This window comes from Xylocopa sonorina, chromosome 14 (genome assembly GCF_050948175.1).
Source record: "Xylocopa sonorina isolate GNS202 chromosome 14, iyXylSono1_principal, whole genome shotgun sequence".
In the NCBI taxonomy this organism is placed as follows: Eukaryota; Metazoa; Arthropoda; class Insecta; order Hymenoptera; family Apidae; genus Xylocopa; species Xylocopa sonorina.
The window spans coordinates 2209545-2237381 of record NC_135206.1 but is presented as its reverse complement, the minus strand read 5'-3'; the positions used below and the strand labels follow the sequence as shown (position 1 = coordinate 2237381).

The 27837-nt window shown below is 28.6% G+C and overlaps 1 protein-coding gene across 1 annotated transcript in view; it reads left to right on the top strand.

Annotated features, from left to right (window-relative positions):
* The window catches only part of LOC143430514 (multiple PDZ domain protein), a 211150-nt gene that overhangs the window by 115519 nt on the left and 67794 nt on the right, over nucleotides 1-27837 (top strand). Inside the window, exons 17-18 of the mRNA XM_076906829.1 lie at nucleotides 17894-17999; nucleotides 22811-24455. Of these exons, the coding sequence (XP_076762944.1) occupies nucleotides 17894-17999; nucleotides 22811-24455 (1751 nt within the window). The remainder of the gene's footprint in view (nucleotides 1-17893; nucleotides 18000-22810; nucleotides 24456-27837) is intronic.

The window sequence follows — 27837 nt, the reverse complement described above, 5'->3', positions numbered from 1 at the left end:
ATACCTTTAAATAACACTACTATACTTTATATTTATTATATATAAAGTAATTTGTATACATGTGGTATCTCTAGATTGCATTATGATCGAAAAGTAACCGAGATATTTTGTCAGTGAGACCAAAAATATTGTTCTATCCTGTTTTTCGATTTTTATTTTATTCATTTAGCGATTCAATTTCACGATATTTATTTCATTTGTACAGAAATTCAATTTCTCAATATTTATTTTATTTATACAGAAAATGAGTTTCTCAATATTTATTTTATTTATATAGTGATTGAGTTTCTCAATATTTATTTTATTTATACAGCGATTCGTGTTCTCAATATTTATTTTTAATTTATGCAGCGATTCAATTTCTCAATATTTATTTTTAATTTTTCAATATTTATTTCTTTTATTTATGTAGCGATTCAATTTCTCAATATTTATTTTATTTATGTGGCAATTCAATTTCTCAATATTTATTTTATTTATTTAGATAGCGATTCAATTTCTCAATATTTATTTTTAATTTATACAGCAACTGAATTTCTCAATATTTATTTTATTTATTTAGATAGCGATTCAATTTCTCAATATTTATTTTTAATTTATACAGCAACTGAATTTCTCAATATTTATTTCTTTTATTTATGTAGTGATTCAATTTCTCAATATTTATTTTTAATTTATACAGCAACTGAATTTCTCAATATTTATTTCTTTTATTTATGTAGTGATTCAATTTCTCAATATTCATTTTATTTATTTATACAGCGTTTCAGTTTCTCAATATTTATTTTAGTTATACAGAGATTCAATTTTTCGATATTTATTTTATTTATTTAAACAGCGAGTCAATTTCTCAATATTTATTTATTTTATCTATACAGCGATTCAATTTCTCAATATTTACTTATTTTATTTATTTAGAGATTAAGTTCCTCTATATTTATTTTATTTATTAAGACAGCGACTCAACTTCTCTATATTTATTTTATTTATTTATACAGCGCTTCAATTTCTCGATATTTATTTTATTTATTTATACAGAGAGTCAATTTCTCGATATTTATTTTATTTATACAGAGATTCAATTTCTCAATATTTATTTATTTTATTTATATAGAGATTTGATTTCTTTCAGCCAGTAGAACACCCTGTATAATTGGAAACTTGAATAATATGTGTATATGTATATACATATATTTGTAAAAGTGAAAAGTTGAAAAGAAAGATAATTGTTTGCAATTTTAGGGTCTTTTGTAGTAAAGTTTTAATATTATTTATGGTAAAGTTGTTGGATTATTTCTTAGAAAGTTTTGGGATTATTTCTAGCAAAGTTTTAGCATTATTTAAAGCAAAGTTTTGGGATTATTTAGAGCAAAATTTTAGGATTTTTATAGTAAAGTTTTGGGATTATTTAGAGCAAAATTTTAAGATCATTTACAGCAAAAGTTTTAGAATTATTTATTGCAAAGTTTTGGGATTTTTAAAGTAAAGTTTTACAACTCCTTATGGAAAAGTTTTGGGATTATTTAGGGAAAAGTTTTGGGATTATTTAGAGCAAAATTTTAGTATTATTTAAAGCAAAGTTTTGGGATTATTTAGAGCAAAATTTTAAGATCATTTAGAGCAAAAGTTTTAGAATTATTTATTGCAAAGTTTTGGGATTATTTAGGGCAAAGTTTTGGGATTATTTAGAGTAAAGTCTTGGAATTATTTAGAGCAATGTTTTGGGATTATTTAGAGCAAAATTTTAGGATCATTTAGAGCAAAAGTTTTAGAATTATTTATTGCAAAGTTTTGGGATCATTTAGGGCAAAGTTTTGGGATTATTTAGAGTAAAGTCTTGCAATTATTTAGAGTAAAGTTTTAGGATTATTTCTAACAAAGTTTTATTATTATTTAGAGCAAAAGTTTTAGAATTATTTATTGCAAAGTTTGGGACTTTTAAAGTAAAGTTTTACAACTCTTTATGGAAAAGTTTTGAGATTATTTAGGGAAAAGTTTTGGGATTATTTAGAGCAAAGTCTTGGGATTATTTAGAGCAATGTTTTGGTATTATTTAGAGCAACGTTTTAGGATTATTTAAAGCAATGTTTTGGGATTATTTAGAGCAAAGTTTTGGGATTTTTAAAATAAAGCTTTGCAATTCCTTCTGGAAAAGTTTTAGGATTATTTAAAGCAAAGCTTTGGAATTCTTTCTAACAAAACGTTGGAATTATTTCTAGCAAAGTTTTAGGATTATTCCTAACAAAGTTTTAAGAAGGTTTAGAATTATTTAGAGCAAAGTTTTGACATTACTTCTAGCAAAGGTTTGGGATTATTAAGAGCAAAGTTTTGGGATTATTTCTAGCAAAGTTTTAGGATTATTTCTAACAAAGTTTTGGGATTCTTAAAGCAAAGTTTTACAATTCCTTCTGGAAAAGTTTTAGGATTATTTAAAGCAAAGTTTTGGGATTATTTCTAACAGAGCTTTGGGATTATTTCTAGCAAAGTTTTAGGATTATTTCTAGCAAAGTTTTAGGATTGCTTAGAGCAAAGTTTTGGCATTATTTCTAGCAAAGTTTTGGAATTATTAAGAGCAAAGTTTTAGGATTATTTCTAACCAAGTTTTAGGATTGCTTAGAGCAAAGTTTTAGGATTATTTCTAACAAAGTTTTAGGATTGCTTAGAGGAAAGTTTTAGAGTTATTTAGAGTAAAGTTTTATGATTATTTCTAACAAAGTTTTATGATTATTTAGAGCAAAATTTTGTTATTATTTAGAGCAAAGGTTTAGAATTTTTAAACTAAAGTTTTACAATTATTTAGAACAGAAGAGTATAGTATGTACCCAACTCAAATTCAAAGTTAATTTTCTCCAAAACAAAGTCTCAAATAAAAAATTCCTATTCCACATTTTCCCCTTATTTTTTCACATAGAATCAGACTCCATTCGTTTGTACCACCAATTACCAATCACTCTGTATATTTTATTAAAAATACAAAACTTCAATCAGACTCTTTGCTCAACTAAATCCAATATGTATAACGAAATACCCAAATTATATCAAATAATGACTCATTTACAATGTTATTACACAGAAACTATCTCACAAATTCCGTTCAAGAATTTAATATTCAAATGTAACAAGCTAGAAAAATAATTTGGTTCGTTTAAATAAAAAATTCTGGGTAGTTTTTGATCATAATGCATGCATATGATAAGCAGATATGTGGTGAGAGATACTGCAAACACAAACGCAGACACACACACGTACAGAAACACGCATTGTGCTCTAATGATCGTTTTAATAATAACAATGGTATTCATATCGAAGATAGATAGAAGAGGAAGAAGAGAGAGAGAGAAAATAACCAATCATGATGTAACATTATATAATGTGGCTGTGTTTCTTTTTTTCTTTTTTTTTATTTGCTTTCTCACGTGTCCTTCAAGTGCCCTTTATCCCTCGTCCATCGAAGAGTTTCCAAGTCCTCGTCGTGTGCTTCTTCTTTCACTCTGTTATATTGGGTGTGTCAAAGTTTTCCAGGTTGCAGATGGAGGAACTGTGTGAGTAGAAATTTGAAAACGGGAATTTTTTTTTATTTATTTGTAATTGAAATAATAAATAAATTATTTATTTTTTTATTTATTAATAAATAAATAAATAAATTGTTTAATAAATAAATTATTTATTTTTTTATTTATTTGTAATTTTTGGGGAGTTTGGGTTGGTTTTATTGAAGGATCATTTAGTTTCGCGAGTGATATTGATATTTTTATGTTTTAGTTTTTGAGGTATTTGTAATTGTTATTTTTGTTCTTATTTCTTTTTTAACGCGCCTGTGTTTCATATTATTTGTATTTATTATTTTTCTTTCAATGCCTCTATATTTAATATTATCTATGTTTGATATTTTTCTTTCAACGCATCTTTATTTAATATTATTTACATTTAATATTTTTCTTTCAACGCATCTTTATTTATTATTTTTCTTACAATGCGTCTGTATTTAATATTATACTTTCAACGCGTCTGTATTTGATATTATTTGTATTTAAAATTTTTCTTTCAACGCGTTTCTATTTTATATTTTTCTTTCAATGCGTCTATATTTAATATTACTTATATTTAATATTTTTCTATCAACGCGTTTCTATTTAAAATTTTTCTTTCAACGCGGTTCTATTTTATATTTTTCTTTCAATGCGTCTATATTTAATATTTTTCTATCAACGCGTTTCTATTTAATATTTTTATTTCAACGCGTTTGTACTTTATATTTTTCTTTCAATGCATCTATATTTAATATTACTTATATTTAATATTTTTCTATCAACGCGTTTCTATTTAATATTTTTCTTTCAACGCGTTTCTATTTTATATTTTTCTTTCAATGCGTCTATATTTAATATTATCTGTATTTAGTATTTTTCTATCAACGCGTTTCTATTTAATATTTTTCTTTCAACGCGTTTCTATTTAATATTTTTCTTTCAACGCGTTTCTGTTTTATATTTTTCTTTCAATGCGTCTATATTTAATATTATCTGTATTTAGTATTTTTCTATCAACGCGTTTCTATTTAATATTTTTCTATCAACGCGTTTCTATTTTATATTTTTCTTTCAAGACGTTTCTGTTTTATATTTTTCTTTCAATGCGTCTATATTTAATATTATCTATATTAAATATTTTTCTTTCAACTTGTCTGTATTTATTATTTTTCTTTTAATGCGTCTGTATTTATTATTATCTACATTTAATATTTTTCTTTCAACGCCTTTCTGATTAATCTTACTTGTATTTAATATTATCTATATTTAATATTTCTCTTTCAACACGTCTCTAGTTAATATTTGTATTTAATATTTTTCTTCCAATACGTCTGTATTTATTATTATTAACAATTATTTCTCTTTCTATTTTTCAGTTTAACCGCAGCTGTGCATTTATTATTTTATTTCTTCTATACAAATTTTTCACACATCAATTAAGAAATATTATTCCATGTAATAATAATTTTGTAGTTCAGAAAATTTCGATTTCCATGCTTATTTATAACGATTATTTTTATTTTTCTTCCAACGCATTTGTACTTAAAATTAGCTATATTTATTTTTTTTTTCAAGGCATCTGTGTTTAACATTTTTCTTTTAATATGTCTATATTTAATATTTTTTATTATTTAATATTTTAATATTTTGTATTATTTATTATTATTTAATATTTTTCTTTTAACGCGTCTATATTTATTAGTTTATTTCTATACAAATTTTTCACGCATCGATTAAGAAATATAATTTTATAGTTCAGAAACTTTCAATTTTCATGCTTATTTGTAATAATTATTTTTGTTCTTATTTTTATTTCAACACGTTTGTGTTTAATATTATCTATATTTGATATTTTTCTTTCAATACGTCTGTATTTATTATTTTATTTCTGTACAAATTTTTCATGCATGAATTAAGAAATATTATTATTCCATATAATATAATTTTATAGTTGTGAAGCTTTCAATTTCCATGCTTATTTTTAATAATTATTTTTGTTCTTCTTCTTTTAACGCGTCTGTACTTAATATATTTCTTTCAATGCGCTTATATTTATTATTTTAACAAAAATATACATAAACGCGTCTACATTAATTATTTCTATTTCTATTTTCAATTTTAACCAAATTTCTGTAATTTATTATTTTATTTGTTTTATAAAAATTTGTCACGCATCGATTAACAAATAATATTTCTGTTTCTATTTTCAATTTTGATCGCATTTCTGTATCTATTATTTTATTTCTTTTATAACAATTTTTTACGCATCGATTAAGAAATAATTTCTGTTCTTTCAGTTTTGATCTCATCTCTGTGATTTATTATTTTATTTCTTCTATAAAAATTCTTCACGCGTCGATTAACAAATAATATTTCTGTTTATATTTTCAATTTTAACCAAATTTCTTCTATAAAGATTTTTCACGCATCGATTATAAAATAATTTCTGTTTCTATTTTCAATTTTGATCGCATTTCTGTATTTATTATTTTATTTCTTTTATAAAAATTTTTTACGCATCGATTAAAAAATAATATTTCTGTTTCTATTAACAATTTTAACCAAATTTCTGTATTTATTATTTTATTTTTTCTATACAAATTTGTCACGCATCGATTAAAAAATAATATTTCTGTTTCTATTTTCAATTTTGACCGCATTCTCTGTATTTATTATTTTATTTCTTTTATAAAAATTTGTCACACGTCGATTAAAAAATATTAAATTTGAATAACGTAATTTTATAGCTTTTCGAAGGTTTCGAGAATATTTAAACAATCGCTCGCGCCTTTTTTGGTCTACAAATCTGGTTGAAAAATTTTGAAACGCCCTTCTACACTTTAAAAAACGAACAACTATTTCTTTCTACTTTCAAGCACTCTTTTTACACGTCGTGAAACAATCTTTTGTAATGTGTATATATATATATATAGAAATTATAAATTTATTTACCAAACAAAGCGTTCTCCAGATCTCTTGTCGAGGAAATATACGAATACGAAACCAGTCGAAGCTGTTCTTCACTTGCTCTTTAAGTTCGTTATCGACGTCTTCGTAATTCGATCCATCCAGTGGAACGAAATGGATTACGTTTCAGTAATTAAGCCTTTGCACTCTGAATCATACTTCTATTTTGATACCAAATACTTTTTAAATTCACTTTATTGAAAGTTTCTCAAGTTTGCACTCTGAATCATATTTCTATTTTAATACCAAATACTTTTTAAATACTTTTAAATCATATTTCAATTTTGATACCAAATACTTTTTAAATTCACTTTATTGAAAGTTTCTCAAGTTTGCATTCTAAATCATATTTCTATTTTGATACAAAATACTTTTTAAATACTTTTGAATTAATACTTTTAAATCATATATCAATTTTTCTACCAAATACATCTATAATACTATTATTTGAAATTCATTTAAAAGTTTCTCGATTTTGCACTCTGAATGATATTTCAATTTTTATACCAAATACTTTTTAAATATTATACTATTTTAAATTCACTTTATTGAAAGTTTCTCGAGTTTGCACTCTGAATCATATTTCTATTTTTCTACCAAATGCTATTATTACTATCTTTAATACTATTTGTAATTTTTATTTTTATTTGAAATTCATTTAGAAGTTTCTCGATTTTGCATTCTGAATCATATTTCAATTTTTCTACCAAATAAATCTTAAATACTATTATTTGAAATTCATTTAAAAGTTTCTGGACTTTGCACTCTGAATCATATTTCAATTTTTCTACCAAATACTTCTTGAATACTTTTAAATTAATACTTTTAAATCATATTTCAATTTTTCTACCAAATACATCTATAATACTATTATTTGAAATTCATTTAAAAGTTTCTCGATTTTGCACTCTGAATGATATTTCAATTTTTATACCAAATACTTTTTAAATACTGATATTTTAAATTCACTTTATTGAAAGTTTCTCGATTTTGCACTCTGAATCATATTTCTATTTTGATACCAAATACTTCTTAAATATTGCTATTTTAAATTGATTTTATTGAAAGTTTCTCGATTTTACACTCTGAATCATATTTCAATTTTTCTACCAAATACTTTTCAAATACTTTTAAATTAATACTTTTAAATCATATTTCAATTTTTCTAACAAATACTTTTCAAATACCTTTAAATCATATTTCAATTTTTCTACCAAATACATCTTTAATATTATTATTTGAAATTCATATAAAAGTTTCTCGATTTTACACTCTGAATCATATTTCAATTTTTCTACCAAATACTTTTCAAATACTTTTAAATTAATACTTTTAAATCATATTTCAATTTTTCTACCAAATACATCTTTAATATTATTATTTGAAATTCATATAAAAGTTCCTCGATTTTACACTCTGAATCATATTTCAATTTTTCTACCAAATACTTTTCAAATACTTTTAAATTAATACTTTTAAATCATATTTCAATTTTTCTGCCAAATACTTTTCAAATACTTTTAAATTAATACTTTTAAATCATATTTCAATTTTTCTAACAAATACTTTTCAAATACTTTTAAATCATATTTCAATTTTTCTACCAAATACATCTTTAATATTATTATTTGAAATTCATATAAAAGTTCCTCGATTTTACACTCTGAATCATATTAATTTCTATTTTTCTACCAAATACATCTTTAATACTATTATTTGAAATTCAATTAAAAGTTTCTCGATTTTGCACTCTGAATCACATTTCAATTTTTCTACCAAATACTTTTTGAATATTCCACTATTTTAAATTTACTTTATTGAAAGTTTCTCGATTGTTACTACTATTAAACATTTTTCTTGTTAATTTTAATTCCACTAAAAATTGCATAGAAATTTATTTAGTGATTTTGAAGAAAACTTGACAGAAGAGTTCAAAGGGTTAAAGAAAATGTTTGTAACTTTAGTTTTTCATGGTATGATTAAAATAAGAACAAAAAAAAAGAGAGAGAGTGAGCTATACTTGAATAAAAAAGACATTAAGTCGATTTCAATTATAGTTTTTGATTATTTTCTACTCTTAAGTGGATTTTGTATTTCTAAGGCGCTCTGATTAAATAGTGCAGCCTTCATTTTCCTCAAAATAATGATATCAACGAATAAAAAAAGGTTCAAGTATATGTGAATTTTATTTGACGTGTTCACATTTTTTGCTTATTATACAGAGTAATCGATAACTGGTGGTACGATTGAAAGAGAGGTGATTCTACATGAAAAAACAAGTCGAAAATGTAGAATAATTATTTTTCATTTGAGGCTTTGTTTTCGAGATAATCGACTTTGAATTTTCGTTGGTCATGGCTGCACTTGGTCACGTCTCGATATAGCTGATCTCACTGTAGATCATTGTCTCGATCGAAGTTACGTCGATAAACACTTGCAATATCACGAAAATGTTTTTCCAGCTGCGAGAGATTTTTTAAAGCAACATTACCAAGGTTGGATTGGTCGTGGTGGAACAATAGCTTGGCCACCATGTTCTCCTGAGCTTAACTCCGCTTGACTTTTACTTATGAAGTCATATTAAATCGATTGTGCATTCTGAAGAAATCACAAGTTGCGAGCAATTAAGAGAAAAGATTATCGTAGCCTTTCATACATTAAAACAATCGAATACCTTAGAAAGAGTTCATAGAAATTTAATTAGAAGAGCAGAATTATATTTTTTGCAGGATGGCCAACATTTTCAACAATTTTTGTAATAATTAAATTTGTTATAAGCTTCGAACTTTGTTTGAAATATTTTATTTCATTGCGTGTTTGTGATATACGTGTCAAAGTCGAGTTTCTTGAAAATAAAGCTTCAGATGAAAAATTGTTGTTCCATGTTTTCATTTAGAATTACACTCTTTTGGGTTGTATCGTCAGTTATCGAACACCCTGTATAATTGGAAACTTGAATGATATGTGCATATGTATATACATATTTTTGTAAAAGTGAAAAGTTGAAAAGAAAGATAATTGTTTGCAGTTTTAGGATCTTTTGTGGTAAAGTTTTAAAATTATTTATGGTAAAGTTGTAGGATTATTTCTAAGAAAGTTTTGGGATTATTTAAAGCAAAGTTTTAGGATTATTTAGAGCAAAGTTTTAGAATTATTTAGAGAAAAGTCTTGGAATTATTTAGAGCCAACTCTTGGTATTATTTAGAACAAACTCTTGGGATTATTTAGAGTCAAAGTCTTGGGATTATTGATAGAAAAGTTTTGGAATTATTTAAAGCAAAGTTTTAGGATTTTTAAAGTGAAGCTTTTAAGTTATTTATAGAAGAGTTTTAGGATTATTTGTAACAAAGTTTTAGAATTACTTGGAGCAAAGTTTTAGGATTTTTAAATGAAAGTTTTACAATTATTTACAACAGAAGAGTGTAATATATTTCCAATGAAAATTCAAAGTCGATTTTCTCGAAAACAAAGCCTCAAATGAAAAATAGTTATTCTATAATAATGACTTATTTTTTCATCTAGAATCACCCTCTTCTCAATTGTACTACCAGTTACCGATCACACTGTATATCTAACGTATTTTATACAGTATATACATATTTTGTACCTATTGCAAGTTAATTAATTATTCAAACAGAATCGAACGAGAAGCTTGCAATAGGTGAGAAGCAATCGTGTGTATTTATATATCATCAGTCTCTGAGACTGTATCGATCCAATTAAAAGGATTTCTAATTAAAAGAAATCATTTAAACAGGTGACATTACTGAACGACCAACAATTCGTTTTAATCAAACATTTTTCAACCCTTTCGACGCAATCTTTCTCGCAGTACGTTGAGTTTTTATATTAATTTCTAATTATCATTTTCAGCTGTTACAAAACTGACGAGAGATCAATTAATCCACGTTTCGCACATTCTAAGACTTGTTTTAAGAGGATTAAATAAATAAATAAATAAATAAGTATTATATGATTAACCACTAGTCTAATTTGTTTGTTTTAATATATTTCTACTATATTTTTCTTTCATTTTTGTTGGTAGTTATAGTAATATTAATATTATTATGTTTTTATGCTTATTATATTATTATATTTTTATGTTTATTATATTATTACGTTTTTATATTTATTATATTTTTTAGTAATTGCAATAATAATATTATTATTATATTAAATAAAAATTAAATATTATATTAAATAATATTTAATTAAATACGCTGATGACAATAAGTTTTTTTTAGCGAAAGGTTAAAAATGGAGAGTAATTTCAATTCAAGTTGTCTTTGTACAAAGTGTCTGTACGATTTGTATATAACAAACTCCATCTTTTTTTTAATAAACGTTTATTGTTTTATTTAACGATATGCGAACTTGATAAGGATGTAGTGTCAGAGAGAATTTGATAATTCGACTGATTCAATATGAGTGTCGAAGAGTAAGTATAAATGGTATAAAAGATAAATTTCTGAAAAGCTAGCACACCTGATTTTTGTGACCTTCGTTATCCATTGAGGATAGCTTTCTGAGTAACATTTCGTTATTAACGGTTTAGGTCGTTGATTATTGCTTATTTGTAAGTTATTAACAGCGATAGGGTCTTCGAATTTCTGTGTTTCAAAGTTGATAGTAACGCTATGGTCATTCTTTCAATTTGTATGTCTCAAAGTCCCAAGCAACGCGTTGACGCTTATCAGTTTTTATGTTTCAAAGTTGATAGTAACGCTATGGCCATTTTTTCAATTTGTATGTCTCAAAGTCCCAAGCAACGCGTTGACGCTTATCAGTTTTTATGTTTCAAAGTTGATAGTAACGCTATGGCCATTTTTTCAATTTGTATGTCTCAAAATCTCAAGCAACGCTTGTCAGTTTTTATGTTTCAAAGTTCCAAGCACTGTGAATGGTGCTTTTCAATTTGTACTCGTCAACTTCTCGTTTATCAGTTCAGTTTATCGTTCTGTAGCGGAGAATTTTGCTTTATCGTTGCTGTAACCATTCTTCTGAACGTCCACCGTGCACTCAGTGATGGCAATTCTCATCGAGTAGTTGTGGCACTGTTAATCACTGAACAGAAGAAGCATGAACACGCTGTTTACTACTAAAGCGATTAATTTTGTACTTTCTTCACACTTGAACGTTACACCATATACTACAGTTCTAAACACAAGTGTGTGCCACATTATTTATATTATATTTACATTATTTATTTATTTATATTATATTTACATTATTTATTTATTTATTTATATTTACATTATTTATTTATTTATTTATATTTACATTATTTATTTATTTATATTATATTTACATTATTTATTTATTTATATTATATTTACATTATATTATTTATTTATATTATATTTACATTATTTATTTATTTATATTATATTTACATTATTTATTTATTTATTTATATTATATTTACATTATTTTTATATTATTTGATAACATTATTTATATTATTTTCATATTATTTGGCAACATTATTTGTACAATTTTTATATCATTTGGTAGTATTATTTATATTACGTTTATACTGTTTAATTTTTTATATTATATTTATACTATTTTTACATTATTTAGTAACGTTATCTGTATTATTTAACTATATTTATATAGCAAAATGTAACCAGTACTATTAAAACATTTCCATTTCTCATATAAAAAACAAGGTTCAAACTTCAATATCAATTACTATAACACAGTCTCCAATTTTTCTTTCTAAATAACTTTCAAATAAATTTAAATTTATTAAAACTTTAAATTTATTAAAAAAATTTATTAAAATTTATTAAAACAAATTTATTAATATAAAATTTATTCAAACCAATTTAATGATACTCAGAAGGGTGTCCTTAATTACTTATGTTAAGGTGAAGAAAATTGTGCCTGTGAGAGCTTTTCAGAAATTCAGTTGACACAAATATCCCAGATATTAATGTTGGTTATTATTCAAGAGACATTCTGTAAGTTTGTATTATATTTAAATAATGCTTATACCTTATTAATACTTAAAAATATTATATTTAAATAATAAACGCTTGTACTATATTAATATATAAAAAATGCTATATTTAAATAAAATTTGTTCAGCTTGGTACTTTGTCAGTATTTGTCCAATATATATGTATAGACGCTAGTATAATAAATTAATAATATTTATGTAGGCGTATTACGACCATCGACGCCAATTAATTATCATAATTGTGTATTTGTATAATTGTATTACATATACAATGCAGTGAAAATGAAGAAGATTGCGGATTAAGGAATTTGAAACTTGAAAATAATTAAATGACACGTAATCATGGGTAATAACATATAATTATTGAGAATAATTGAAATATATGATTGAAAATAGTTATATGTTATTTATTAAGTTAAAATGTTTTGGATGATTCATTTATTTTATATTATTTTTTAATGAATATTGTGGACATTGCAATGGAACATTGCAGATTAAAAAATTTGGAACTTGAACATAATTATACATTAAGTTAAAATGTTTTGGATGATTCATTTATTTTATATTATTTTTTAATGAATATTGTGGACATTGCAATGGAACATTGCAGATTAAAAAATTTGGAACTTGAACATAATTATACATTAAGTTAAAATGTTTTGGATGATTCATTTATTTTATATTATTTTTTAATGAATATTGTGGACATTGCAATGGAACATTGCAGATTAAAAAATTTGGAACTTGAACATAATTATACATTAAGTTAAAATGTTTTGGATGATTCATTTATTTTATATTATTTTTTAATGAATATTGTGGACATTGCAATGGAACATTGCAGATTAAAACATTTGGAACTTGAACATAATTATATATTAAGTTGAAATGTTTTGGATGATTTATTTATTTTATATTATTTTTTAATGAATGTTATGGACATTGCAATGGAACATTGCAGATTAAAAAATTTGGAACTTGAACATAATTATATGTTAAGTTAAGATATTCTAGGTGATTCATTTGTTTCTTATTTTCTAACAAATATTAGGAACATTACAGTGAAACATTACAGATTAAAGAATTTGAAACTTAAACATAATTATATGTTATATATGAAGTTAATATATTTTGAATGATCTCTATATATCTTATACTATTTTCTAATAAATATTATTACTTATTTTTATTTATCTTATATTATTTACTAGTAAATTTAATTATTTTATATTATTGTTTTTAGTAAATTTTTTTTACTAAACATATATATATATTCTTTTAGTAAATATTATTATTTAGCAGCAAACAATTAACAGTAAATAATAATTATTTTTCTATTAAACATTATTAATTATTTTACATTATTTTCTACCTGAATTATTAATTATTTTAATAAATATTAAATATTTGAAATATTAATTATTTTACATTATTTTCATACCTGAAAAGAAATACATTTCAAAATTCTAAATTCAAATTAAAAAAAAAACCTTCACGTCCAAATTGAATATAAAATATTTAAAAAAATATAATTAACTTTGGCATTATTGTAATGTAACAAAAAAAAAAAGAAAATGGTAAAATCGAAGTAGTGAAAGCAGTAATGTAAATAACAGTAGTTAGAAATTTTCTCATAATTATTTACGAGTTGTTCGCTTAACTCCAATCCATTATACTAAAATACTCAAAATTGTCTATGTATTTTCACTTTCAGATCTGCTGCTCGTTCACTTTTTATTCTCCATTTACCATTCGAAATGCTGCCAATTATTGTCAGACAATATTAGTTGTTAATCATTTAAAATAAATTTGTTAAATGGCGAAACGATTAATTGATTTAAAATGCTGGTGCAAAATGAAAAACGCATCAGACAATTTTATAGAACTTGGATGGAGATATATAAATTGCATTGGATTATTTTGAGCACTCTGTATAATTACGATTTGTTAATTTTCCAAAAAATGAAAAGCAAGAGTTGGTAAATATTTTATTCTATTTTCCATGCCAAATTCGACTTTTCTCAAAGCATTAAATTTATATAAAAGATAGTGAAAAACAGCAAGCTTAATTATTAAGCAAAATTAATAATTAAAATGAAAAAAATAACATTGCAAAAAGCATGAAATATATTTAAAAAAGTAGAAAAATGAAAAATACTAAGCAAAATTAATAATAGAAATAAAAGTGGAGCACATGTCCTAAAAATAAAATAACATTGCAAAGCATTGAGTTTGTATAAGAAATAAAACTAAAGATTGGAAATTTAATTAATAATTGAAATAAAAATAGATTACGTGTCCTAAAAATAAAATAACATTGCAAAGCGTTAAGTGTACATTAAAAAGAAAAAAAAAACTGAAAAATAGCAAGTTTAATTATTAAGCAAAATTAATAATTAAAATGAAAAAAATAACATTGCAAAAAGCATGAAATATATTTAAAAAAGTAGAAAAATGAAAAATACTAAGCAAAATTAATAATAGAAATCAAAGTGGAGCACATGTCCTAAAAATAAAGTAACATTGCAAAGCATTGAGTTTGTATAAGAAATAAAACTAAAGATTGGAAGTTTAATTAATAAGCAAAATTAATAATTGAAATAAAAGTAGATTACGTATCCTAAAAATAAAATAACATTGCAAGGCATTAAGTATACATTAAAAAATTGAAAAATAGCAAGTTTAATTATTAACCAAACTTAATAATTAAAATAAAAATAGAGAAACCTTCATCATAAAAACACAAAACTAAACCAATTCTTAATTACGTGTAACACACTGTTTTATCAGATTAAATTCTTCTCTAACCACCAAAATCATGTATGTATTTGACGACACAAGCTTTATACAACTTAACGCATCAATTGATCAATGATTGGCAGCAATTCGACTTTCAGATTTCTCTATCGCCCCACCAAGAAGAAATTTGCAAACCAGAAATCGACAAACCGTGGTTTCTGAACGATTCTCACGTTTTAATCTCAAAATTAATCTGCAAAAACCAGTCACGATTTAATTTGAAGAAGAATTTTCCTTCAATTGAAGTTTATTAAATTAGAAAAGAAAGTGTATTTATAGTTTTATTTTAAGTGTACTTACTTATATTTTTATTATAATTGCATTAATATTGTTATTTGGAGTGTACTTACTTTTACTTTAATTGCAAGTGTGCTTATATTTTTATTTCAAGTCTGCTTATATTTATTTTTATTATAAGTGTACTTGTATTTATATTCTTTCAAAAGTGTTTTATTATATTACGCAATATATATATATTTACTTTTATTACAAATTTAGCCATGTTTTTATTGTTAGTGTACTTATATTTTTATTACGAATTTATTTATATATTTTTATTTCGAGTGTACTTACTTATATTTTTATTACAAGTGTATTTAAATTTGTATTACAAGTGTAATTATATTTTTGTTACAAATTTATTTATATTTTTATTTCGAGTGTACTTATTTATATCTTTATTACAAATTTATTTATATTTTTATTTCAAGTGTACTTACTTATATTTTTATTATTTCGAGTGTACTTACTTATATTTTTATTACAAATTTATTTATATTTTTATTTCGAGTGTACTTACTTATATTTTTATTACAAATTTATTTATATTTTTATTTCGAGTGTACTTACTTATATTTTTATTACAAATTTATTTATATTTTTATTTCGAGTGTACTTACTTATATTTTTATTACAAATTTATTTATATTTTTATTTCGAGTGTACTTACTTATATTTTTATTACAAATTTATTTATATTTTTAATACAAGTGTACTTACTTATATTTTTATTACAAGTGTACTTATATTTTTATTTCAAGTGTACTTACTTATATTTTTATTACAAATGTATTTAAATTTGTATTACAAGTGTAATTATATTTTCGTTACAAATTTATTTATATTTTTATTTCAAGTGTACTTATTTATATCTTTATTACAAATTTATTTATATTTTTATTTCGAGTGTGCTTACTTATATTTTTATTACAAATTTATTTATATTTTTAATGCAAGTATACTTACTTATATTTTTATTACAAGTGTAATTATATTTTTGTTACAAATTTATTTATATTTTTATTTCAAGTGTACTTATTTATATTTTTATTATTTCGAGTGAGCTTACTTATATTTTTATTACAAGGCTAATTATATTTTTATTTCGAGTGTATTTACTTATATTTCTATTATAAATTTATTTATATTTTTATTTCTATGTGTACTTACTTATATTTGTATTACAAATTTTTTTTACTTTTATTACAAGTGTATTTATATTTTTATTGTCAGTGTACTTATATTTGTATTACAAATTTTTTTTTATTTTTATTACAAGTGTATTTATATTTTTGTTACAAGTGTACTTGTATTTCTATTACAAATTTATTTATATTTTTATTTCGAGTGTACTTACTTATATTTTTATTACAAATTTATTTATATTTTTATTACAAGTGTACTTACATTTTTATTATAAGTGTATTTATATTTTTATTGTTAATGTACTTATATTTTTATTACGAGTCTAATTATATTTTTATTACAAGTGTACTTATATTTTTATTACAAATGTATCTATATTTTTATTTCGAGTGTACTTACTTATATTTTTATTTCGAGTGTACTTACTTATATTTTTATTTCGAGTGTACTTATATTTTTATTGTTAGTGTACTTATATTGTTATTACAAATCTTTTTTTATTTTTATTACAAGTGTATTTATATTTTTATTACAAATTTATTTATATTTTTATTTCGAGTGTATTTACTTATACTTCTATTACAAGTGTATTTATATTTTTATTGTTAGTGTACTTATATTTTTATTACAAATGTATCTATATTTTTATTTCGAGTCTACATATATTTTTATTTCAAGTGTACTTACTTATATTTTTATTACAAGTGCACTTATACTTTTATTACAAATGTACTCACATTTTACTTACAATTTACATCTACTTACTTACTTCCATTTCTATTCATCCAAAAGCGTATTCGCACAACACAATTAACTCCTGAAAATAATAAAAACTAAATCTGAATCATTACACGATACCTTCATCGAATTCAACCAACAAGTTTGTCGATCACTGGCACAAAAGATCGTAATACCCAACATTCGCGAAATTATGAAAGTAGGACTCGTAATCGACTCGCCTTTTCATCGATTCCTCGCGAGTTGATCGTTTTTTGAAAACTTGTTGAATCTTAGTACTCGCTCGCGAAATTGTGAAAGTAGCACTCGAAATCGACTCGCCTCTTCATCGATTCCTCGCGAGTTGATCGTTTTTTGAAACTTTGTTGAATCCTAGTACTCGCGACGGAGAGGATAGGTTGGCGATGGTACTAATTATCTGATTGCTTTCTGGGTTGTTTGTATGTCCCGATGGCCGATGCCACGGCAGAGGGTGCCGTCGATCTGCCCTGTCAGGCGCAGCAGGAGTTTCCCCAACGAGAGCGAGACCACTGATCACGCGGCTGAGCTCGAGGATTTTCTCTCCTCCAGATCAGGTACTTTTTTATCTTCTCTAACGATGCTTTAGATTTTACTCTGTTTCTTTTTCCTCCAGATCAGGTACTTTTTTATCTTCTCTCACGATGCTCTTGACTTTACTCTCACTTTCTCTCCTTCAGATCAGTTACTTTTTTATCTTCTCTCAGGATGCTCTAGATTTTACTCTCTCTCTCTTTCACTCACCCTCTCTCCTCTAAATCAGGAACTTTTTAATCCTCTCCTGATTCTAGACTTTACTCCCTCCCTCTCTCTCTCTCCCTCCCTCTCTCTCTCTCTCTCTCATTCTCTCTTTCTCTCTCTCATTCTTTCTTTCACTCTCTTTTTAATTCTACTCTCTCTCTCTCTCTCTCTCTCTCTCTCATTTTCTCTCATTCTCTCTTTCGCTCTCTCAGTCTCTCATTCTTTCTTTCACTCTCTTTTTAATTTTACTCTCTCTCTCTCTCTCTCTCTCTCTCTCTCTCTCTCTCTCTCACTCTCTCTCATTTTCTCTCATTCTCTCATTCTCTCTTTCACTCTCTCAGTCTCTCATTCTTTCTTTCACTCTCTTTTTAATTTTACTCTCTCTCTCTCTCTCTCTCTCTCTCTCTCTCTCTCTCTCACTCTCTCTCATTTTCTCTCATTCTCTCATTCTCTCTTTCACTCTCTCTCTCTCTCTCATTCTCTCTTTCTCTCTCTCATTCTTTCTTTCACTCTCTTTTTAATTTTACTCTCTCTCTCTCTCTCTCTCTCTCTCTCACTCTCTCTCATTTTCTCTCATTCTCTCATTCTCTCTTTCACTCTCTCTCTCCCTCTCTCTCTCTCACTCTCTCTCATTTTCTCTCATTCTCTCATTCTCTCTTTCACTCTCTCTCTCTCTCTCTCATTTTCTCTCACTCTCTCATTCTCTCTTTCACTCTCTCAGTCTCTCATTCTCTCTTTCACTCTCTTTTTAATTTTACTCTCTCTCTCTCTCTCTCTCTCACTCTCTCTCTCATTTTCTCTCATTCTCTCATTCTCTCTTTCACTCTCTCTCTCTCTCTCTCTCTCTCATTCTCTCTTTCACTCTCTTTTTAATTTTACTCTCTCTCTCTCTCTCTCTTTCACTCTCTTTTTAATTTTACTCTCACTCTCTCTCTCTCTCTCACTCTCTCTCTCACTCTCTCTCTCTCACTCTCTCTCTCTCACTCTCTCTCACTCGCACTTTAAGTGTTTAGCAATATTTTGCAATACTTCGAAATTTATTGAAACGCAAACACGTTTAAATATCCGGTAGTAACAGAAAATGGATGATCATTGTTTCGATTTCAAAACGAGAAATTCATTTATTTGAGACTTTTTTTTATTAGATTGTAATTGATTAGTGTTAGCCACTATAGCACTTGTGACAGTAATTTTTGTATTAACATAGAAGGAGCGAGAGTAATAATTGAAATAAGGATTTGCGAAAATGAAAAATTACTTTGTAATCAATGAATTTTGTATTTAAGTAGACAATTAATTTTGCAATTAATTAATTCTTGCCGTTATAGCACTAATTGTCGACTTAAATAAAAATAATGTATTAATTTACAAGAAGCGGGAGTAAAAATTATATTAATGCAAAATCGAGGAGAGCAAAGTGGAATGAAATGAAAATTTGCCAAAAAGAAAAATTGCTACAATAGTTTCAAGCACTTTTCCCTTGATAACACTTTTTCTTATCATGGAGATATCCACCTGGATCCTTCATAGCTGGCAAATACCCCTTCCAGGGGTATTCTAGCCCCTTATTGGCTAAAACCTCACGCTGACCATTCTCAGTACTACTTGGAGAGGACCAGAAACTCGAACGAATCTCATTTGGTCCCCCTCTCCGCGTTAACCATCTTCAGTGTTGCTTGGAGGGGACCAGAAACTCGACGAATCTCATTTGGTCCCCCTCTCCGCGTTAACCATCTTCAGTGCTACTTGGAGGGGACCAGAAACATTTGGTCCTTCCCCCTCCCCTGCTCCAAGAACTGAAGAACTCTGTGGCAACTAAGAGGATCCCCTTCCCCTGTCTCATCGTCCACAGTCCCAATCAGAGAAATGACTGATGACTATTGGTTCGCACAGCCATCGCTCTTCTTCCCAAAGGACGCGTGGAATGGTCGAACCAATCCTGACCAAAGCGTCGAGACGACACTCATGAGTGGTGGGGACACCTTTGGTGCTAGTGGTTCATTCTCGATACCTAGTGGCTCACTGATTTGCAAGGGGATCGTCACGAGGGACACGTATTCGATGCATTTGAGGAGACGACACTCATGAGTGGTGGACCATTCTTGATGCTAGTGGCTCACTTATTGGACACGAGAGTCGTCACGTGAGACTCGTGATTGATGCATTTGGGGAGACGACACTCGTGAGTGGTGGACCACCTTTGTTGCTAGTGGCTCACTTATTTGTATGGGGGTTGTCACGTGGGACACGGTGTAGCCACTGGCACCAAATATGCCCCACCACTCATAGGTGTCGTTTCCTCAAACGCATCGAGCACGTGTCCCACGTGACAATTTTCGTGCCCAATAAGTGGACTACTAGCACCAAAGGTGGTCCACCAGTCATGGATGTCGTTTCCCCAAACGCATCGATCACGTGTCCTAAATGACGCCCCTCCACCCACACAAGTGGGCCACTAGCAGCAAAGGTGCTCCACCACTCATGAGTGTCGTCTCCCCAAACGCATCTATCGTGAGAGTGTCCCACGTGACGATCCTCGTGTCCAATAAGTGACCAACGCTATACCTTGTCCCACGCGATGACTCTCGCGTCCAATAAGTGACCAGCGCTATGCCTTGTCGCACGTGACTACCCTCGTGTCCAATAGAAGAGCCACTAGCACTAATGGTGCCCCACTACGCATGGGTGTCGTCTCCCCAAATGCATCTACCGTGTTCCACGTGATGACCCACGTGACGATCCTCGTGTCCAATGAGTGAGCCATCTATACATCGTCCCACGTGACGATTCTCTTGTCCAATAAGTGGTCTACTTATAACTTGTCCCACGTGACGACTCTCGTGTCCAATAAGTGGACCACCCTATACGTTGTCCCACTTGACTACCCTCGTGTCCAATAAGAGAGCAACTAGCACTAAAGGTGGTCTACCACTCATGGGTGTCGTCTCCCCAAACGCATCGATTATTAATCTCACGTGACGACCCTCGTGTCCAATAAGTGGACCACTAGCACCAAAGGTGGTCTACCACTCATAGGTGTCGTCTCCCCAAATGCATCGATCACGTGTTCCATGTGACGACACCCATGCAAATAAGTGGGGAACTAGCGTCAAAGGTGGTCCACCACTCATGAGTATCATCTCCCCAAACGATTCGATTACTAATCCCACGTGACGACCCCCATGAAAGTAAGTGGACCACTAGCACCTTTGATGCCCCACTACGCATAGGTGTCGTCTCCCCAAACTCATCAATCACGTGCCCCACGTGACAAGTCTCGTGTCCAATAAGTGGACCAATAGCATCGAAGGTGGTCCACCACTCGTGAGTGTCGTCTCCCCAAACTCATCAATCACGTGTCCCACGTGACAAGTCTCGTGTCCAATAAGTGGACCAATAGCATCGAAGGTGGTCCACCACTCGTGAGTGTCGTCTCCCCAAATGCATCTACCGTGTTCCATGCGATGACCCACGTGACGGCCCTCGTGTCCAATAAGTGGACCAATAGCATCAAAGGTGGTCCACCACTGATGAGTGTCGTCTCCCCAAACGCATCGATTACTAGTGCCACGTGACGACCCCCATGAAAGCAAGTGGACCGCTAGCACCTTTGATGCCCCACTACGCATAGGTGTCGTCTCCCCAAACTCATCAATCACGTGCCCCACGTGACAAGTCTCGTGTCCAATAAGTGGACCACTAGCAGCAAAGCTGCCCCACCACGCATGGGTGTCATCGACGCCTTGTTCAGGCTTGGTCTGTTAGGATTGGGTGCGTCACATGCGAACACGTAAACATGTAATGCGATACAATTAATTTGATAATGAATCGAGTATGTTTGTACAATAAGATTTAGAAATGAAAGTAAAAAGTTTGTTAGTTGGCTAGTTAGAGTGGATGGAAATGTAACGAAGAAAAATATTGTTTGATTAAGGAAAATTATTGTACAACTACAAAAAATATTGCTTAACTAAGGAAAATTATTGTTCAGCTAAGAAAAATAATGTTTAACTAAAAAAAATTATTATTCAACTAAGAAAAATATAGTATAACTAAAATAACTTATTCGAATAATTCTTTTTGTATTATGTATTTCCAAAGCGTTCTGTGAATTTTAAAAGATTAAAAAAAAAGAATAACAATAGATCACATTATCTATAATTGATCTAAAAATTGAGAGTAATATAAAAAATTAATATTACATTTAGAAATTATGATTCACAAATTTACTAAATTTTGGCTGCTCATTATACAATATCATATACCAAAAAATTGATACGTCAATTTAAAAATAAAAATAAAAAGTCTATTATTTCTTAGAATGGATAGAAACATTAAAAAAAATATATAGTGTAACTAAAATAATTTATTCACATAATTCTTTCATTAAAACAAATATTACTCAACTAAGAAAAATATATAGTTTAACTAAAATAATTTACTCAAACAATTCTCTAACTAATAACACATCATCTGTTAGGAGTAACACACACACACACACACACTACACAAAATGAAAAATAGCAAATTATGGCAACAAAAAATAATATCAAAAATAGAAAAAATACATTTTAACTAAAATAACTTGTTCAACCAATTCTTAAACTAATACCACATAATCTGTTAGGAGTAACAGAGCTCTCGATGGACAAACCAGACTCAGACGAAGAGGAGGACCACTGGAAGGACGCGTCTCCAGTAACCCCAACATGCAGCCCCACAAAACCGTCTCCAAGACCATCACCAGAAGGCAAACCCTCGAGAACCATCAAAGTAGACGTGCACGACTTCGAGCCAACGAGTCCTCTGCACGAAAAGGACGTTGTGATCATCGACAGCAGCTTCGCAGTCCTCCCCAAGAAGACCACAACCACTTCCAACCGCCACTCAGTCACTGGAATCGAGAAAGTAGCTCCAAAAGTGAAATTAAAACGAGAACAAGTGGTGGACACTGAAGAAATAGCAGAAACAACAGACCAGCCAGCAGAAAGCAGCGCAGAAAAGTCTAAGAATGGCGTGAGAAGGGACAGTCGCAGCGAAGAACAAGTCACAACAGATCAGGGAGTCAAAAGAAAGACTCTGAGAAGAAAAGACCAGGATCGAAGGTCTTTAAAGAGAAAAGACGAGGCGAGAGACACGGAAATTGAAGATCTAAGAAGAAAGAAGGGCACAATCGAGCAGAAAGTCAGCAGAGAAGAGAGAAAAAGCCTGAGAGAGCAAGAATGCATCGAGAGAGTCACAGAATTCCTCACAAAGCACTGTGCATTTGCTTACTCGGAGCAAGAAACGAACTTCGAGCCATCTGCTGGAATCACAGAGCAACGAATCAGTCGTCCATCCACTTTAGAGCCGCAAGAAGAGCCTGCGAAAGAAGAGATCAAGCCAGAAAAGGAACCAACTGCTGTGAAAATCGAGGAACCACTCAAAACGCCATCTTCAGCGGACTCTGAGAAACAGACGACCAAGATGGCTGCAGAAACTGACGCAGTCGAGGCTGGCGTATCGATTGTTGGTCCTGATGCGGAGTTATCGACGACCAAACGTCGAAGTTCGATGAGAAAGAAACCTGGGCAATTTTCCAGAGAGTCGTCCAGAGAATCTTTGCTGGACGACGCTAAAAAAGAGGTGAGGATACAGGAAAACGTCGAGGAGATATTCTTCGAGGACACCAGCGACCAAATCGCTGCTGTTCTGCCTGAAGTGCAGTTGGTGAAGGCCAGAATAATCACTGCAGAGGAAGTTGTGGCCAACAGAGCTGAGGAATCGATGAAAATCGAGGTGCATTCGCCGCCAGAGGTCGCCAGCGTGGCTGACACGGTCAGAATTAGAACCGGACGTGTGCCATCGCCGGAAACTGTGAGTATGTCTCAGTTGCAGCTGCTGAGTTTGGCGAAATCCACGTCTGAGAACGCTCTGGTCGACACCAGAGACAGAAACAGCGATGAGAACAAAGTTTCGTTGAGGAACATCAAGGCTGAGATCCTGTTGGACCTGTCCAAGGTCGAGGATGTTGGGGAGGACGAAGACGAGGCTGAAGAGGAGAGGAGAGAGAAGAAATTGAGCAGAACTGGCAGTGAGGGTTCCAAAAGGAGTGGTTCGAAGGGTCAGAGGTTTAGCAAGGAGAGAGATGGATTCAGAGTGGGAAGTTTGGCCAGACCTGATGAACCTGAGCTGACCATCCTGCTGGAGAACTCTGGGGTTGGAAGGAGGAAAAGTGTAGAAGAGGACAGGGACAGTTTGGTGGACTATGGAGTTGAGAAAGTTATTAGAAGGTAAGGAAGAGTTGTTATTGTGTTGGTAGATTTGTTTTGGAAGGTTTTGTGGTAGCATTGATAAGAGGTTTTGCTTCTTATAAGTTCCATTGCTTATAATTTCTATTGATAATAATTTCCACTGGTAATTTTTATTTTTAATAGTTTTCTTTGCTAGCAACTGTTGATAATTTTTAAGTAATAGTTTCTATTGCTATTAATTTCAATTGCTAATAGCTTCCATTGCAATTAATTACCAATGTTAACAGTTTCCATTGCTAATAATTTCTATTTTTAATAGTTTTCTTTGCTAGCAATTGTTGATAATTTTTAAGCAATAGTTTCCATTGCTTTCAATTACCAATGTTAATAGTTTCCATTGCTTTCAATTACCAATGTTAATAGTTTCCATTGCTTTCAATTATCAAATGCTAATAGTTTCCATTGCTTTCAATTACCAATGCTAATAGTTCCTATTGCTAATCATTTCTATTGCTAATAATTTCTAGTGCTAATAATTTCTATTTTTAATAGTTTTCTTTGCTAGCAACTGTTGATAATTTTTAAGCAATAGTTTCCATTGCTTTCAATTACCAATGCTAATAGTTTCCATTGCTATTAATTACCAATGCTAACAGTTTCCATTACTAATAATTTCTACTTTTAATAGTTTCTTTTTCTAACAACTATTGCCAATTTTTAAGCAATAGTTTACATTGCTATTAATTACCAATGCTAATAGTTTTCATTGCTAATAATTTCTATTTGTAATAGTTTTCTTTGCTAGCAATGATTGCCAATTTTTAAGCAATAGTTTACGTTTCTAATAATTTTCATAGCTAATAGTTTCCATTGTTATTATTTTCTATTCCTCTTATTTTCCAATACTAATAATTTCTATTGCTAATAATTTCCATTGCTAATAATTTCCATTGCTAATAATTTCTATTGCTAACAATTTTCATTGCTAATAATTTCTATTGCTAACAATTTCCAATGCTAATAATTTCCATTGTTAATAGTTTCCTTTGCTAGCAACTGTTACTAATTTTTCAACAATAGTTTCCATTAGTAATAATTTCCATAGCTAATAGTTTCCATTGCTATTAATTTGTAATATTAATAGTTTCCATTGCTAATAAATACCATTGCTAATAATTTCTATGGCTAATAATTTCCATTGCAAAAAATTTCTATTGCTGATAACTTCTATGACTAATAATTTCCATTGCAAAAAATTTCTATTATTAATAATTTTTATTGCTAATAGTTTCTTTTGCTAGCATCTGTTGCTAATTATCTTCTGATATCTAATGATTAAATATTTAATTAATAAATAATATATTTTCTGACTTATCTCGATCGATAAAATAATACATATAATGTAGTTTAATTATTAAATTAAGAAGAAAAATAAATTAAAGGATTTCAATAAATAATAATATATCTTCTGACGTGTATTGATTAATAATATAATACATACAATATATATTCAATAATTAAACAAGGCATAAAAGTACGTTCAATTTCAAAATAAAATGGACCAGTTCGATATAAGAATTTGAAAGATTGAGGTGAAACTTTTAATTAGTGAAATGAAATGAAAAATTACAAAATTGCTCAGGCATGAAAAAAAAATATATTCGATTATATATTATTGATCAATATATGAATATATAATCGATGCATATAATTGAATATATAATTGTAATATAATAATATATAATCGAATATACAATATTTATATGAATTATAAATAAATAAAATATAATATATAATATAATAAATATAAATAAATATAATATAATATAATATATATTTAATAATTAAACAAAGCATACAAGTACGTTCATTATTAAAAAATAAAATAAACAAATTCGAAAGAAGAATCTCGAAAAAGCCAATTGTAGAACGTCGAAAGTTACCAAACCATCGTCTCAGACGTCTCTAATTGAACTTAATTAAGAAGAGAAATACCGAGGGGCCCTAATCCACGAACCGTTCGAGCGATCTGAAAAAGAAAAGGCTTCGAACGTCGATTAATGGACGATGTTGTTCCTGTTGGCCTGTCGACTGGATTACGTGAGTGCCCGTAGGAACCCCGCGAAATGCTCACAATTGGTTGGAAATCTAGGTCGCCTCGAATACCACTGAGTGTTGTTTCGCGACCTGAAAATTCTGTAGCCACCCACTCGTTCCTTTTGGATCGAAGTTCGAAGTTCTAAGCTTTGTAGTTGTAAGAGTTGTTAAATATTTTAAAAATATTTTTTACTATTTTTTATTTGAGCCCTGAAGCATTGAGAGTTGAAGCTCTGCTAGTTGAAATTTTAAGCTTTATAACTCTAAGAGTTGTCAAATATTTTTTAATATTTTTTATCTGAGCTCTGAAGCATTGAGAGTTGAAGCTCTGAGCTTCTAAAGCTTTGAGAGTTGAATCTCTGCTAGTTGAAGTTCTAAACTTTGTAACTCTAAGTGTTATTAAATATTTTTTAGTATTTCATTAATATGTTTAAAATATTTTTTAACATTTTTTATCTGAGCTCTGAAGCATTGACAGTTGAACCTTCAAGTTGAAGTTCTAAGCTTTGTAACTCTAAGAGTTATTACATATTTTTTAATGTTTCTTAATATCTTTTAAATATTTTTTAATATTTTTCCTCTGAGCTCTGAAGCACTGAGAGTTGAAGCTCTGCAAGTTGAAGTTCTAAGCTTTATAACTCTAAGAGTTATTAAATATTTTTTGTCTGAGATCTGACGCATTGAAAGTTGAATCTCTGATTTTTTAAAGTTTTGAGAATTAAAGCTCTGTTAGTTGAAGTTCGGAGCTTTGTAACTCTAAGAGGTGTTAAATATTTTTTAATATTTTTTGTCTGAGCTCTGAAGCATTGAGAGCTCTGAAGCTCTGAAACTCTGAGCTTTTAAAGTTTTCAGAGCTGAAGAAATAACTACTAACAGTTTCTATTGCTAATAGTTCCTTTTGCAAGCAACAGCTGCTAATTTTTAAGCAATAGTTTCTACTGCTCATAATTTCCATTGCTAATAAAGTCTACTGCTCATAATTTCCATTTCTAATAAATTCTATTGTTAATAATTTCCATTGCTAATAATTTTTATTGCTAATCATTTCTATTACTAATAGACTAATAGTGCAAAGAGTTAAATAAGGTTCGGGATGAATTAACTGGTCTCAAACTTGAAAGACCTGATCCTAAACAATCTATGTATCACTAAATATTTCACTAAATTTTCTCCATCTGTTTACATGCTCCTTCGAATCAGCCTATAAATCTCCATAATCACCAGCCAAACGCATTCACAATTATTCACAAATCATAATTACTACACTGCTTGCTAATATTTTCGAAATTCATTTAACAACAGTCTCAGACTACCTTGCAAAACG